The 15,093-nt window shown below is 40.6% G+C and overlaps 3 protein-coding genes across 15 annotated transcripts in view; 1 reads left to right on the top strand and 2 right to left on the bottom strand.

Moving 5' to 3' along the window:
* The window catches only part of LOC139988410 (uncharacterized), a 38,983-nt gene extending 35,042 nt beyond the window's left edge, over window positions 1-3,941 (bottom strand). The window contains exons 1-2 of one of the 6 annotated variants that reach the window (XM_072005821.1): window positions 3,777-3,941; window positions 1,119-2,954 (exon numbers count right to left, since the gene is read on the bottom strand). In XM_072005821.1, the coding sequence (XP_071861922.1) occupies window positions 1,119-2,954; window positions 3,777-3,926 (1,986 nt within the window). In that variant the 5' untranslated portion in view covers window positions 3,927-3,941. The remainder of the gene's footprint in view (window positions 1-1,118; window positions 2,955-3,776) is intronic. The other 5 variants (XM_072005841.1, XM_072005831.1, XM_072005853.1 and 2 more) reach the window with 5 other exon arrangements.
* On the top strand, window positions 3,745-13,402 carry Stops (SOCS domain-containing protein stops). Of its 2 annotated transcripts, XM_072006085.1 has the most exons (3): window positions 3,745-3,879; window positions 3,944-4,110; window positions 12,442-13,402. In XM_072006085.1, the coding sequence occupies exon 3, from the start codon at window positions 12,483-12,485 to the stop codon at window positions 13,344-13,346; it is 864 nt and encodes a 287-aa protein (XP_071862186.1). In that variant the 5' UTR covers window positions 3,745-3,879; window positions 3,944-4,110; window positions 12,442-12,482; the 3' UTR covers window positions 13,347-13,402. The 2 variants fall into 2 exon arrangements, with proteins under 2 accessions (XP_071862186.1, XP_071862176.1); XM_072006075.1 differs by lacking the exons at window positions 3,745-3,879; window positions 3,944-4,110 and adding an exon at window positions 11,069-11,375.
* The window catches only part of Gycbeta100b (guanylate cyclase soluble subunit beta-1-like), a 111,345-nt gene continuing 106,046 nt past the window's right edge, over window positions 9,795-15,093 (bottom strand). For 6 of the 7 annotated variants that reach the window (XM_072006034.1, XM_072006046.1, XM_072006042.1 and 3 more), the window contains one exon: window positions 9,795-10,770. In XM_072006034.1, coding sequence (XP_071862135.1) covers window positions 10,641-10,770 — 130 coding nt within the window. In that variant the 3' untranslated portion in view covers window positions 9,795-10,640. The remainder of the gene's footprint in view (window positions 10,771-15,093) is intronic. The other variant, XR_011800143.1, reaches the window with a different exon arrangement.

Genomic DNA, 15,093 nt, shown 5'->3' with positions numbered 1-15,093 from the left:
GACCGGTTTTCAAATAGGGACAACTAGGGAGCGTGATCCCCTACGTAAGATCGTTTTATCGGATCTACCGTTATGTCGATTCGTTCTGCATCGACGCCGTGAACGATTCTCTTCTCTGTTCGACGCCGACGTCTTATGCACGATACTCGCATGGCAACACCGGAAACCTTGCAGTAGGACCACATGGGACGCCGTCTACGTCATCGATCGATGCCAGTCAACTGGTCGATCCAAACTGGTCAGCCAGAGAGAGGTGATCTAACTGTAAATCTAACGCTTTTAGCTCGGCAACCCGTCGCTGGCCGGTAGCCGTCGTCGTCGTCGACGCGAATCAAGTGTATCACGCGAGTGGCGTAAATAGATAGCTACCGTGGCCGACAATAGTTCGAACTTGCCATTCGATACCGTTCGATTGGACCGTGTCGAAACGTTCGTGTCGAGCGATCGCGGTGTCAGCGACTGATTTGCATAACAAATCGACGCGACGTTTACGAGGACTGCTAGGCAATGCAGGCTATAGGGAGTCGATATTTAAAGCACGTCAACGGGATACATACGGGACAATAAATGACATCGTTCCACGTTCCATTTTGATACCTTTGATGAGATTTTTACTCACGAACGTATCGATGACAGCGGAAGCCAGCTAATCGCGCGCGAATGCGGTCACAGAAATCATCGTTCCACGTGCCGCGGTATTTGGTGAAATCAAGACCAACGATTCACAAATTTTTTCGGCATCCTGTCCCTCTGACCTTTGAATACTCCTTTCACCTTTTACAGTCGAGAAGTCTATCGAGTGATTTCACGAAGTCAAAAAGTAACCATCATTTCCTATCGGGTCCTTTGAACTTTACCGGAAGCTATGTACTTTTATTTCTCGTACTTTGTGGAGAAACACGTTTTCTTTTTCGTTCCGCAAACATCGCCGCCTCTGGCGTCGATAAACATCGCTTAATTTAAACTTTTCATTCGTTTCCCTGGGTATCTGTTTAACATTCCTTTTGCTAACTAGGATCGGCCGTTAATTGGCACGCAACAGAAATTCCTTCGAGCTCTGAGGAACATACTGTATGTAATATATACTTAGATAGAATAGGAAATATAATGATACGAACCTGAGAGGATGGTTTTTGAAGGAATGTCGCGATTCCTGCGCGCACCCTGTTTTTGACACCGCGGACAGTTCCCTTGGCACTGCGTATGGCTTCCTTCTCGAGGATCTTGTAACCAGCGAAACATTCATCGGTATCCTTATCGCCTAACACCACTCCCCTGCTAGTGTCTTTATTGTTGCCCTTCAATTCGTTCACGTGAAACTTGTAGAACCTGTCGTATTCGTACACGTACTTTTTCCCAGTCAGAGGATTGATGCTGGTGTCGATGTCGCCGGCAACCGACTCCTGCTCTAACCTCTCCTGTTCCTGCTTCCTCTCCTCGTAAGTACATTCTTTCACCACTGGCGACGATAACCTGCCATTCTGTTCTATGTTCGGATCAGGGCTCCTGATCCTTGGAGTGGAAGAGGCTTTTGATAAAGAGGAAGTACCAGAAGGTGAAGGAGAAACGCTAGGAGAAGCTCTGGACGAGCAAGAATTTGAGTGGACTTCCGGAGTCGATGCAGTTGGTGTGGTTTCTTCGTTCGTTCGTTCTTCCTGGCCGTTCGACAGGTCTAGTCTGTTTAGACTCACGATAGTATCGTTCATGTCTCTATATTTTTGACGATCCACTCCGTTCTTCAAACGATCGTTCTCTGAGTGTTCTTGGAATTCTAAGGATGCTCGATCAGCCTCGACACCATTTCCATTGATACCACCATCGATTATTCTGTCGCTCAACTCGCCACCGTTTAAAGAATCGCAGCTGATACTGCTCTCGTTGTCGTCACTGTCAACTTCTGCTCCACTGCTGGTCAGACTACCCGTACGATTGTGTTGATCACTCGCCAGGATAACCGTGCTGGCGTTCTTTTTCTTAGGAAGAGGCGGAGGTGTGCCATCCAGATCGCTACAGGTCCCGCTGTCCAAGGTGTCACTCGGTGAACACTGTCCACTGGACATCACCATCCCGTTCAACTGACTGGGATACGAATTGTAGTAAAAGCAAGAGCCCGAACGATTGTTCGGAGAGGACGTATTCAAAGGCTCCGATGTTTCACGATGAACCATCTCTTTCTCCGAGCTGTCGTCGTTCCGATTACGCTTATCCTTGTTGTTATTGTTGCGTTCGAAGGCGTTCGAGCCAACACTGATCCTCACACAGCCGTCACCGGCACCGACACTTCCACAACGCTGCTCGTTCACCAGATTCGTCGCACTCACGACCACACCACCGTCACGCTTGCTCGAACGTTCGCACGCGATCCCGTTCTCCTGCTCGGCTTCGTGGGTGATGTTCTCGTCCAGCGTCAATCGTACGGTCGATATCACCCTTCCGTTCTTATCACCATCCGGGTTGATCTTGATCTTCACCACATGAGCCGCCTGCTGCTGTTGATGGTATTGCTGTTGCCCGTGGTGCAGTTGTTGCTGGTTCTGCGTGTTCTGAACGGACTTCACGCTGCTCTGCTTACCGTAGCCGTTCGCGGCTTGTACTTCCGGGATTCTTCTCCTACAGGTTGCCGCGGAATCGACGTCAGGAGCGGCCAGTCCGACAAATACCGTTGCTCCGGCCCCTGTACTCAAAGGAGCTGTGGGGGGACTGGAAACAGTTCGGATTGACACAGTCTGTCGGGCAACTTGACTCGCGTCCCGGGGCTGAGTCTTCGCCGGCAGTGTCGGTGGAACGGTCATCGTGGCGATCTCGTCCATATACACATTCGAAGGCACTGTCACTTCGTCGACGAGGTACACCTGGTCATCAACCGAACGATCCTTTGCTTTCTCTTCTCTCTGTTTTCGCTTGTTCCTCTCTTTCGCTCCCTTTCTTCGGGGAAAATTACTATTTTCTAATTTCTTTACAGAAATAGGAGTTTGTGTTAGGGTTCTTTTGTGATTAGGTTTCTTTAAGGATGAGTGCAGTTAGGTTTCTTTCGTTTTTGATTGTGTGTAAGGGAGAGTCTGGAACGTGCAATAATTTGGTTCCAATTTTCAGTCGGTATTTCATGTACACGCGCAACAAGTTGTTGCCACGGATAGATAATTGGAATTAGCAAAATGAAATAACTTTCATTGGACTTAATAGGCGATGAACCTGTTTTATGAATGACGTTACGTTCAGTGTCACTGATCGGAATTTCACATCGAGGAACTCAACATATGGCGCGACATATTGCAAGCTCCGGTAGTACTGTAAACGAAATCTTTGAGAAGTGTCAATTTGTCTATTCTAAGCTCTATAGTAAAATCTTACTTTAACCCGAGTAGAATTTAATTCACCACGTTGTTCCACCAAATTGTTGCACAAAATGAGTCAGACATAACTCTCAACCAACACTCCTAGTCGTTAGTTGATCGAAAGTCGTGACAATCGATGACACTGCATTTCGTCCGAGATCGTTATCACGTCGTTGTATGATCGATTGACCGCGACTACGACACTCGAGGGACTTTTTTAAATATAACTCTTTGCACGAAATACAAAACAGCCGCGAACATTCGACGCCGCGGTGACGTCGCAGAAAATCTGTCTGCCTGGGAAGCAGTTTGAACAACAAAGACAGAGGAGAACAAGTCTAGTGGAACGAAAGCGTGGATCGTGAGGAGGCAAAGAAACAGAAAGAGAGAGAGAGAGATAGAGAGAGAGAGAGAGAGAGAGTAGTAGTAGCCGCCACTTACTAACCGCATACGTTTATCAAGAGCAGCGCATGGTAGAATCCGATTCTGTTCGACGACGACACAACGACACGGTGACAACGGTCGACGACGGCGATCGTTCACGGTACGGGCCGTCAGTAACTGTACTGAGTGCCTCTGACACTTACTCATGCAGTTTCGTTCGCTAGGTGGGGACCAAGTTGGGCCTCGCGACGGGGCACGGCGAGACACCCGGAGTGGGAACATCGACTGGTTCTTCGGGGAGTGGGGAGAGGGCTTGGGCCAGACTTGAGCGTGTGCACGCATATACAAACCTACATACTAGCGCGCATACATAAAGCAACGTAAAGAGGAGGTGAGAAAGAAGGATCGAGAACGAGTAAAGCGTAAAGACCGAGGGAGAGGACGAACGCGCCACATGAAGGCAGTCTCAAGCACGAGTGAATGAGCGAGCGAGTGAAAGACGAATATTCGAGTGTGTGGATAGATAAATAAGCAGCCAGGTGGGACGCGCGAGTGAACAAGCGAACGATCGAGCGAGCGAAAGGACGAGCGTATGTGTCGATGAATAAGCGAGAAAGAGAGTTGTTCGGGTTAGGAGGGAGGAGAAGGGTCTTGGAAGTTGTCTGGCACGTAAGCACTTGCTCGAGAAGGACGTGGCGTCCTCTACCGAGCCAGGTAGAATCGACTATCCGGTTTTTCATTTAAATACCTGTTCTTTACCGTTCACCGGCTTTCTCGTGTATGTATGCTTGTGTTTATACGAGCTACGTGTAAGAATGTGCGTGAATGTACCTGATCGAATGAATACACCTGCCAAAATTTTGTCGATACCGTAGAATGTCCTCTAGAATGTAATGGTAAATCATTCAGTGAATCTATTTCGCGAAGGTTACGTCACGGAACGATTGTATGAATGGAAAGTGACAATAAAAACGATGAGGATGGCAATCGGTAAATTCTCTCGGTGCACACATGGAAATCTCGCAATGACATAATGTATCGAACATACTGGATAATTATTCGTTTCTTTTATTTGAGCTTCTGTTTCATCATATTGATCGTAAGCAAGCGGCCATGTAATTACCCTTGCACGAAAGCAGAACGATTGTAATTCTTTAATAACTCGCGTTTCGTTGAGAGCAATGAATGGATCTGTCAGGATGGGAGGCGGCGGCGTTTTATCAACCAAATGGCCAGACTATGGAGACGATCGATTTTTTTATCTGCGCTGTAACACGAGATCGATCTCTTATCGTGCCTGGGTTATTTATCTGTGTAGCCACGATAACACCGTGGCATTAATAAGGATAATTACACTCATCCGATTATCGATGTTCACTCGTTAGTTTACGATATGAGTGATATCGTTGGCATGGATTGTGATTCAGACATAATACAATTATGCAACATGATATCGTGGGAGCACGTTTTCTAAAAAAAGAGTGTTGTATTAAATAATGTTATCTTGTATTTATAGCTCGTAACAGCTAAATGTTACGAGTCTTTATAACACTTACTGAATAACATAGAATCAAAAGTCAATTCCTTTCCTCCGTTCGCAAGAACTATTTGACGTGTCATCCTTCCATTGGAATACAGCAATTCATGTGCGAATGGCAAATTATGAAACACTGTATGTAATATATTCAAATATTCTTACCTTGTTTTCATTGCCTGATATGTATGAGCTTTCCACTTACACTTTAATCCAAGATAAATTAAGCTCGTTAATCGTTCTCAGAAGATACGAAAATACATTTCACACTGAGAACTCTGAAATTGCTGATTAAATTCTGGTGAATACTATATGCCCTTAAAATCTCGAATATCGTATTCTCAACATACTGTAATACTTTTCTTCTTAATTAAATCCATGTCCTATAAAAATCAGAATAAACTTCAAGGATAATATGTCGAATTTTAACAGATAGAAATAATATCGTGGATAAATTCGCGGTACATTTCAGAAATATTTGCTTCGTCTGAAGCTTTGTTTTACTTTGTTCTCTTTTAGCACTTGAACAGGTGCTGCTTGAGAGCTCTAAACTGCTGGCAACCACGTCGACAGTGTTCTCGAGTCGGGATGAAAAAGGAGCAGGTTAATAAGAAGTTCGGTCTGCTACGGCGAAACAACCTGCTCGCGGAGCCAGAAGGCTCGATTTAAAGTACAAACAGGAGGGAAAAAATTTAAATAAGAAAGATGGCGTATACGTCTACGGATATAATTAATGCATAATCAGAAGATGCTATTTAACAAGATTCTCTTATTAGCTTCGTTAAATAACTAGCTACACATTAACGTATTCCAGGTTGCTCATCTTATTTCAGATTTCTTGCAAATCGTTCTTCCGTTACACACGCATTTGCGTCAGATTTTTCATATTTGGATCTTTTTTGTAGGAAACTTGTTTTACAAATACATATGTCTCTATTATTTTTAATTTACGTACTACAGAAGTTTATTACGAAGAAGAATACCTATACATGTTGTTGGATGTTTATACATAGTATTGGATAATCATTTATCGAAGTGGTTGCAAATTATTAATATTACTTTATTGCGTTTAGGTGTATTTTCTATTATTTTAAGTTTATCACAAAACTTTCCCACAAACAGGAACACTTATCTATATCGTTAAACGATCAGCCAACTGAAATGTTTGGCAATTGGTACTGTTGTTTTATTACGGTTAAGCTAATTTATTAGAACTTTTGAGCGCTTGGTACACGCGACATGATTACCCATCATTTTCAACTTTATTGCAGTGCCATTTAGCGAGACCCACGAGTACCTTGTGGGAAGAGATTGTTAGGAGGCTCAACACATTTAATCTCATTTACGGAGACCTGCCTAGCATAATGAATGAGGATATTGGTTATTAACATTTAATCTCATTTATTACGAACTTTGTTAGACTAAAGCATCGGTATGTTTCCACGAAAGTTCGTTTACCCGAGTAAATTGATCGATATTTTCTACTCGTCGAACAAACTGTCAACTTACGTGTTACATAACTGATATTTCGTATGTTTATCTTTTAATTACAAAATTTTTATCTGGCCGACTTTATGTGCATTATATATTAAAATCTAGTACAACTTGCTATACACGTTCTGAATGTGTTCCTGTTATAAAAATGGTAAAATGTCGAAATGGTACACCTTTCACTACCCACTGAAGAAAATAACATTTTACAGTCAATAATTTATTGCAATAAAATATTTTATCGTAATCGAAAGGAAGCTAAAGCAGGATTTAGCTTCACGATTGTGCATTTCATTGATCTCCATTTAATACACATATTCTCCGACTTTCACAAACTAAATTTTATATTAATAAAATTACGAAGCCGAAACTCTGCATATTTGACTTTTTAGAAAGTGTTAAAACTTTCGCATGTAAGATCATTGACAAATGAATACGTGAACGTTGAACAGTTAGAGTATGGTAATTTTTCACCAGAAAAATCAATCGAAGACTATTCATTAAAATAACGATTACTGTAAAAAAAGAAGCAGAGATGTCATCATTTGTTGATAACAAATTTAATATCGCAACCCATACTTAGCCTGATACCGTTATTATTATCCGGGTTAATTTCATACGTTATTATGTTCTCGATCTCTCTCTCTCTCTTATTTCACTCTAACTCGTTCTCTCGTATCCTTAGAGGGTATCATTCCACAATTTATCTGTCTCTCCACCCGTTTCACCCGATAAGTAACAGTTACTTGAAAGCAAAGTAATGTCACGCTAATTCACCTCGCGTGCCTATAAGCGAACACGGATATCTTTATTCAAATAAGTAGAAATCGATCGGGGAACTGTCGCTTTTCGAGGAAAGAAGAGTATCTTCTTCGGATAGACACGGAATTCGAATATCATCGCAACTCTAAAAGGGTACACACGTACATTCGAAATCATAGGCGATAGTAGAAGAGTACCGTGCTCCAAATATCCATATCACGGTTACATATCGACTGTCGATATTTAACCCTTAAAAGTTATCATAGGTGAAAGTTCACCGGAACACAGTTAATTTCAATTAAAGAGTTGATAAAGTTAATCAAGCGGAATTAAATGTTTATACAATGCTAGATGAAGTGCAGGAAAATTATCGTTTGTAATATTCCGGTAAATGTACCAAATAATTACGGTGGCACAAGAAAATTCACACGGAATGTAATTTCATTCGTGATGAATTTTAAGAGTTAAAATTTCTGCTATACGAAAATTCAGCCGAATTTACTATTAACGCGTACAATTTAACGTTTTTACAACGGCGTGGAAAATTTATGATGGCTGTACGTTCACCAGAATGACAGAAGAAAAAGGGAACGGCTGATTTGTGGTTTAGAAAATTCCCAGTACCGTAAATTTCAATGTCCTTTTTTCACTTAAATCACGATTTCGTGCGAATGCCGGCTATTGGTATCGATCGGTTAGTCCCATAGCGTCAGATGTTTCTTTTATTCTTTATTATTTGGCCTTATTTTCCACATACCTCACCCGGTAAACCAGTTGAGTCGCGTTCGCCTTTCTTTCCGCGCTATGAAACCTGTATTCTGCATACCACTCACCGCGGTATGCGATTGACTAAGCAACTTTATAAACAGTTAAAACAACATGCAACCAGCGTGTCTAAGAAAGCATAATACGCTCTAGAATTCTCCATTTTACTCTTTAATCTTATTTCATCTTACTCTTTGATCCCTGTCTGATTGTAAGTTTGCACGAAGGTCCGCAACATGTGATATCTTACGAACGTGGTTTGGTACGAAACGAGTTTTATATGTGAACTTTAATATGCATTTGTAAATTTAAGTTGGTTTCTGGGATATAAATCAGAAATTTTCAAAATTGAGACAAACTACTTTCTGTCGTGTTTAGTAGATATCCTTGGATTAATGTTATTGGTACCATTTTTGAAATTATTAAACAAAATTTCTCTACAAATAGTTTGCTCAACACAAGAAAGAAAGATTATCGTATTTAATAATTTAATTTTCTTTCTGGTTCGTATAATAGATAATGCTCGTTACTTACTTACCCTACCTCTTGTACGAAGCAACATTAATCAAGTTGAGTAAAACATATTGCCCAATAAATATCAAGTTTAGTTGTAGTTACGTGTTTACAAGTTATTATTAGAACGTAATAATCATAATGTAACCAGTTATTTTACAGAAATATCTTTATGATAATAAGTACGTACAGGCATTCTTAACTTCACAGAGTTGTACCATAATTATTATCACTTATCACATAAATAATGTAACGCAATTTACAAGCCTTATTAAATGAACGTTGAAACATAAAGATCGAGTTTAAACCGACTAAGTTCCGTGTACATACAGAACCGACTCAAATTTTCAATAACACGATAAATATAATAATTACGCAGGTAATTTCGAACCGGGTTTACACACGCCTAACTAATAAACAACAAATCACAGAATTAATTAAATATATTGCGATCCATTGGTTTAATTGCAATTTATTTGAAAGTTGTAGAAAATCACGTTCTCCAGGGAACGATATGTACCGAAACCACCAACTTGAGAAATGTCAGTCGTCGGAAAGTATGAAATAGAATAAAATACCTGGTATAAGCGTGCACATGATGTAAAAGATACAAAAGAACCAGGACAGTCGGTTAATTCTTAACAAGCGTGGCATATTACTTTCGCAAGATGAAGCGTTTTATTGAGATATTCTTTGTAGGAAAGAGGGAAAAATGATCTTTGGAATCTGTGCCGCATCGGCGACGATCGTGTTGTGCACGAGGTTTCGATGTATTGACCTTGCGACGTGCGTGGGACGTGTTGGGGAGTAGAACAGGTTCCGTTACACCTTCCACGTTCGAAGCATTCCATCGAAGCAAGAGGCTGTCTCTACTTGTTTCTTTTTCTTTTTTTTTTTTTTTCGTTTAAGGGTGAGGTCATTTTACGCTGGCGACCTCTGACGTGGCTCCTCGACGATCGGCCAACCTGTATGGCGTGAAACGGGAAAAGAAATTTCGCATACCATCGATGGACACGCTATCCAATATCGGTGACATTTATATTTGATTGCCTCTTACATTTACAAGTGGTAAACACTGGTCGTTAAGTTGGCAACTGCACGTAGAGATTCGAGATTGCCGTATGGACGTTGATATATATTAACAAGGAACCATTTTTAGTACGACCTAAGCCTAGGAGGACTTCTGAATAATATAATAGGTTGTCCTGTAGTGCTTCTAACTTGATAACTTGAGAATTGTTTTTGTGACGTGGTACTATTGACTTGATGAATATTCCATATAGTAACGAAGTTGACAAATGCAAATAATAAATTTTGTAACCGAAGAATCAAGCATTACCTAACGAAGTGACATTCGCTGGTAGAAAACGTTCTCCGTTTGATTTTGTTGCTTTAGGGGGTATATCTCATAGAAATTTCCATCTTCCTCTCGCAATATTCGCTAAAGCGTATGATTACTTTTATCGTGTGGTTTACTCATGTATCGTGACTGTCACTGCGGTCCATCAACTGTAACTCGCGATTGGTACACGCGTTATAAAGGGATTTCTCTTCTGCAATTTCAAATCGATACATAGGCTTAATTCGATAATTCAAACTTACCTATTAAAAATGAAATTATGGAGGGACTTGATTAAGCGTTGAATCTAACGGAAGTCATCCTAGAATTAAATATCGTACCGTACAAAAAGATTTTCTACAGCTTGTGTTTTGTGTGATAGTCGAAGAACGCTCGTTTATAGAGTATTAGAACCGTAAAAATTGTATTTTTCTATATAATGCGCTAAATGAATTGAGAGCTCGAGCTGAGTAGTAAAAATATTGCTACAATGGCGGTCGCCACAGCGGTTGCAAATTTACGCGGGTAGCTCCCTTTCTCTGGACAGGAACCACACGTTCATGGGTTCCGATTTGCCCTTCATAGACACAGGTCCCCTGTATTCCAGCAAAAATTGGGGATCCTGATTCTCCGGCATGCACAGATATCTGTAATGATAATAAAATAGTTCGTCCTTAAAACAACATTAAAATATTCATCTTAAGCCTACATTTCTAAAGAAAGTATGTTACGTATCACAGTTTTGAAAAACGTCATGTAATCAATTATACAGTCAAATTATAAACTCACTTGATATGAAAAATCTTTAATTACCAGAACCTAACGCTCACGCATAATTACATACGCCCCCACATCGTCAAACAAAGTTGAAACCTTTATCCTACGAACCTACTCGTTGTCCCCTTCGTAATTGAACAGGGGAAGCCCTTGGAATATACTTATTTAACGTCTAATCGAATTATCCCTCTCTCGTTTCCACGGTTGTTCCTTGTATCAGCCATTATTCAGAGGTGAACAATGGTCGTGATAGTTTGCTAGCACGTTTTAAATCGTTCTTGTTGACACGGGATCAGTGCGTGTCGTCCTTCAAGCTTTTCCATCGGGCACAGAAAAAAAAAAAAGATGGAAGTACTGATCGACTGTTACTTCGACAAGCTGTTCGCTGAAATGGAACGCAGTTGCTTGGCCTCTCGATACAAACGTCGCGAGATGGTTGGCTATTTTTCAGATGTGATAAATAGCTGTTCGGCAGGTACATTCTGAACATTCTTCGTTGTTTTCAAAGCGATCGAGACGACTTAGAAAATCATAGGTCATTTTAATAGGATTTCGACTGGCGATTTACCGTAATGCCTAACGGGGGTTTAAAAAGAATCGATTCAAATCGGTCGCGGAGCGTGTCAACGCACTTCGATGAACGTTTCCGATTCGCTGATCGCAAGATTCGTCCAGCAACCTGCTAGAAACTATATTGTGTGACCATGAAAGTGGCTCGATCGAGGATACCGGAAAGAAAGTGGTCCTACGTAATGTTATATGCGGGAGAAACTTTTGCATCGTTCGCTTCCATATGATTTTACTTTCCTCGAAAAATTATGCAAACCGACCACCCGAAGCGACGCGAATGGAATTACTTATCCGTGAAAAGAGAGTTTCGCAAGTTGTGTTGTTCGATCATTCGCACGGTGAATTGGAAGAACCACGTATATCGGTTGGAGAAATACAGAGAATGAAATTTGGTTAATATAAAAATAGTAAGAATTATCTTTTATGAAAAGTACTGTTAATTGTTGCGATATACTTATCTTAATTAGATATAAGTTTGAAGTATTTCATAGTATAGGCGAAAATTTTTAGAGGACTAAGTATATTTCTTGAAATATTGATCGTTCGTCGTCTTTATCTAGAGATTAATAGTTTAGAACATGTTACAAAAAAGATCTTACATTTCTAAGGAAGTGAAACATTGCGCAGTCATCGTGAAATATTGTGAAACAATAACATTACTATTAAGTTCCTGCTTTCACCCCGATAACCGTTATACGTAACCATCCTCGTAGCAATCGTTAATTAATAGAAACAATGAACATAAATATCTTTCGAGCGACTCTCCGGTTACCGTTAGATTCTATCATATTATACACGAACCTAGCCTAGGTCCCACTAAGCACAGCCTCCTGTTCAATGCAGAATTCCCTCCCGCAACAAAAATCACGATTCTCGATCCTCGATAACCAATGAACTACAGCATCTCTGATTAAAATTCTAACAAAACTTTCCTCGCCAGAAGAGAATCTAATTATTCCTTAAACTTGCAGCAGAGAACCTAGATAAGCAAGATGTCTGCGAGAGGATAGTAATGTCGGCCCTTCGCTATCACAACATCGCAATGATGGAAAACGGCTATGTGTGCCTTCTCGGCAAGTTCCACAACGTGCTCTATGTGGCAGCGAAACTTTGTTTCGACTGGAACCTGAACAACAACGAGATCGTCTCCAGACTACTCAATGATATATTCTACTGCGAGAAAACGTTCGAGCGTATTTTGGTGGGAGCCATATTCGGTACACGAGTGACTCACTTCCTGTCCGGTTGGAAAAGCGACTTCGAGGATCGCGAAGAGAATCTTCGAGCTCTAATGTATTTCTTGCATCACGCTACAGTCGGAAGACTCGAGTATCGTTGCGCGTCTTCGCTCGATAAACGACGATTCATTGACGTTCCTATGGAGTCTTATGGGCAGGCGTTGCCCTTGAGAGTAGCCATTCAACACGGCTCTCCGGATATTCTTTTGATCATGCTCCGTTACGGGGCCTCGGTTGAGTCTGACAAATTGGCTCCCTCTCCGCTCGAGATGCTCCTGAGCAAGCTGAGCGAGTACGACGCTCAACCCGGCCAAGATCAGATCGTATTCCCAGAACACTTGCTACTTTGCTTGAAACTCGTACTGAGAACCGTGACGACTGCCTTCGTGAAGACGCCTGGACACATAGCCGAGCAGAGCGGCATTTTCAGTGTTTCCATTTACGAACAGTACCCAACTCTGGTCGAGCAGAAGTTGGTGCCGCCGGAGAGAAGTGGCATGACTCCGCCGGAACTGAGGCATCTTTGTCGTTGTCGCATCCGAGAGACTTTGTTCGAGAACTGGGCGTTGCCGCATGGGATTCAGAAGCTTCAGATCCCGGAGTCGCTGAGGAATTACTTGGACCTTCTCGGTGATTGAGAATACTGTGCAGAGGTGGTTACCTTCCATGGCTGAATGGGCTTAGAGACTTTGATCATTGGATTTCCGAAGCTTTCGAAAGAAGATCTCGTATTTCGGAAGATAGGCTTTTCGGGAATTGATCTGTTTCGTGTGAAGATGGATTTAGTAAGTTTCAGCGAATTTTCGAACTCTTATGATCGGGGCCTTATAATATGCGTATAACGATTGTTTTTTTTTAACTTTAGCTTCTCAAATTACTCAAAGTGTATTTGAATTTCCGAATTATCTGTGTACGTGCTGTGTGTGTTGTGTGTGTTGCATAGATATAAGTTAGGAATTTTTTAGCTATGTATAAAGTGACCTTAAGATACTTGGAAATCCAAGAATTACGTGTATTCTATGCGATAATGTGTTTGTTTGGAATAAAATAAATTCAAAAATTTATCAAACATAGTTCAAGTTACCAAAGTTTAAATTTCATGTGTACAAATTACAGAATTCGTAATATTTTCCTTCGAGGATTTTTCTCTTTTCCTTCTATTTTGTAAATATAATATTTTCCGTTTACTCATGCTCTCTGGCCACCTTGAAAAGAAAGATACAAGAAATAAACGCATTTACAGAACAAAATGGGTCACTAGATACACAATTGTGAGACTTGCAGTTAGACAGTTTCTATGAACGCGTCTGAAGTTGTTCGAGCAGGATGAAATCGAACTGGTACACGATCTAACAGAAGTGTGTTTCGAAGAGTTTGATTCGTAAAATGCATACGTTGCCTGTTCGCTAAAATGCTTTAAACCTGTTCGTAACTTCCGATGCAATTTCTTTCAAACGATGCCTGGACCGTTGTATACCTATATCGAACTTCCTGATGGAACTGCCGTCATATAATAACAGGTTGACCGTATAAATTTCGATACTGGTGGATCGACTTTTCCATTTTCTACGGGATATTTTACCTTAAACTCGCCATATGATAAAATACTCACACAGCAGTGACACGGTGTTTCTCATTCAAACGATCAAACTCTATCAATATAGAAGAGAAAAGTGTGACAGATACATAACTTGCAAAATGCTTTCACTGAACATGATTCAAGGTTTAGAAAAACGGTGTTCTATACATTTTTTATTTATTAGTGGCCAATATTTTTATTTCAATGTAAACTTGGTTTGAGAAATAAAATTTAGTACCTTACGAATTTTTTGAAACTGCGCGGTATTAACTACTTAACAATTATAGATATTCAGTTATTGGAAAAGTTTGTAACGCTTCTTACGAACGATATTAAGATAATTAAGATAAATACTTGGCTCAAGTGGAAGGAAATTATTTATTACGAACTTCTGTCAAATAATAAAATGCTGACTTTGAAAAAGTACCGTTCAAACTTGGACGTCTAATGCGGCAATTAAGGAGAAAAGTCTAGGATCAGCCGATAAAAAGCATGTCATTCTTCAGCGGTACGATATTTGCCTTCGTGGGTCAAAAAGACAAAAAAAAAAAAAAAAAAACGTTGGACAGATGTTCAATCTGATCTCCGCTTTGTTCATTGAATATCGCATAGTCGCGCCATAATTTATTATTGTTTTTTCTAAAACTTTCTTCAATGGCAATAAAGCTGCTTGCAAAGATTATATCAAAGAAAATGCGATAAGTTTTTTGGAATAACAACGATAAAGAAGTATTTACTAAAGAATAGTGGAACACAACGAGTGAAATTCAGAACATTAAATTCCAACGATTCCAAGTAAACGGATC

This window comes from Bombus fervidus, chromosome 1 (genome assembly GCF_041682495.2).
Source record: "Bombus fervidus isolate BK054 chromosome 1, iyBomFerv1, whole genome shotgun sequence".
In the NCBI taxonomy this organism is placed as follows: domain Eukaryota; kingdom Metazoa; phylum Arthropoda; class Insecta; order Hymenoptera; family Apidae; genus Bombus; species Bombus fervidus.
Note: the sequence above shows the minus strand (reverse complement) of the source record. Positions and strands in the feature narration are given on the sequence as shown.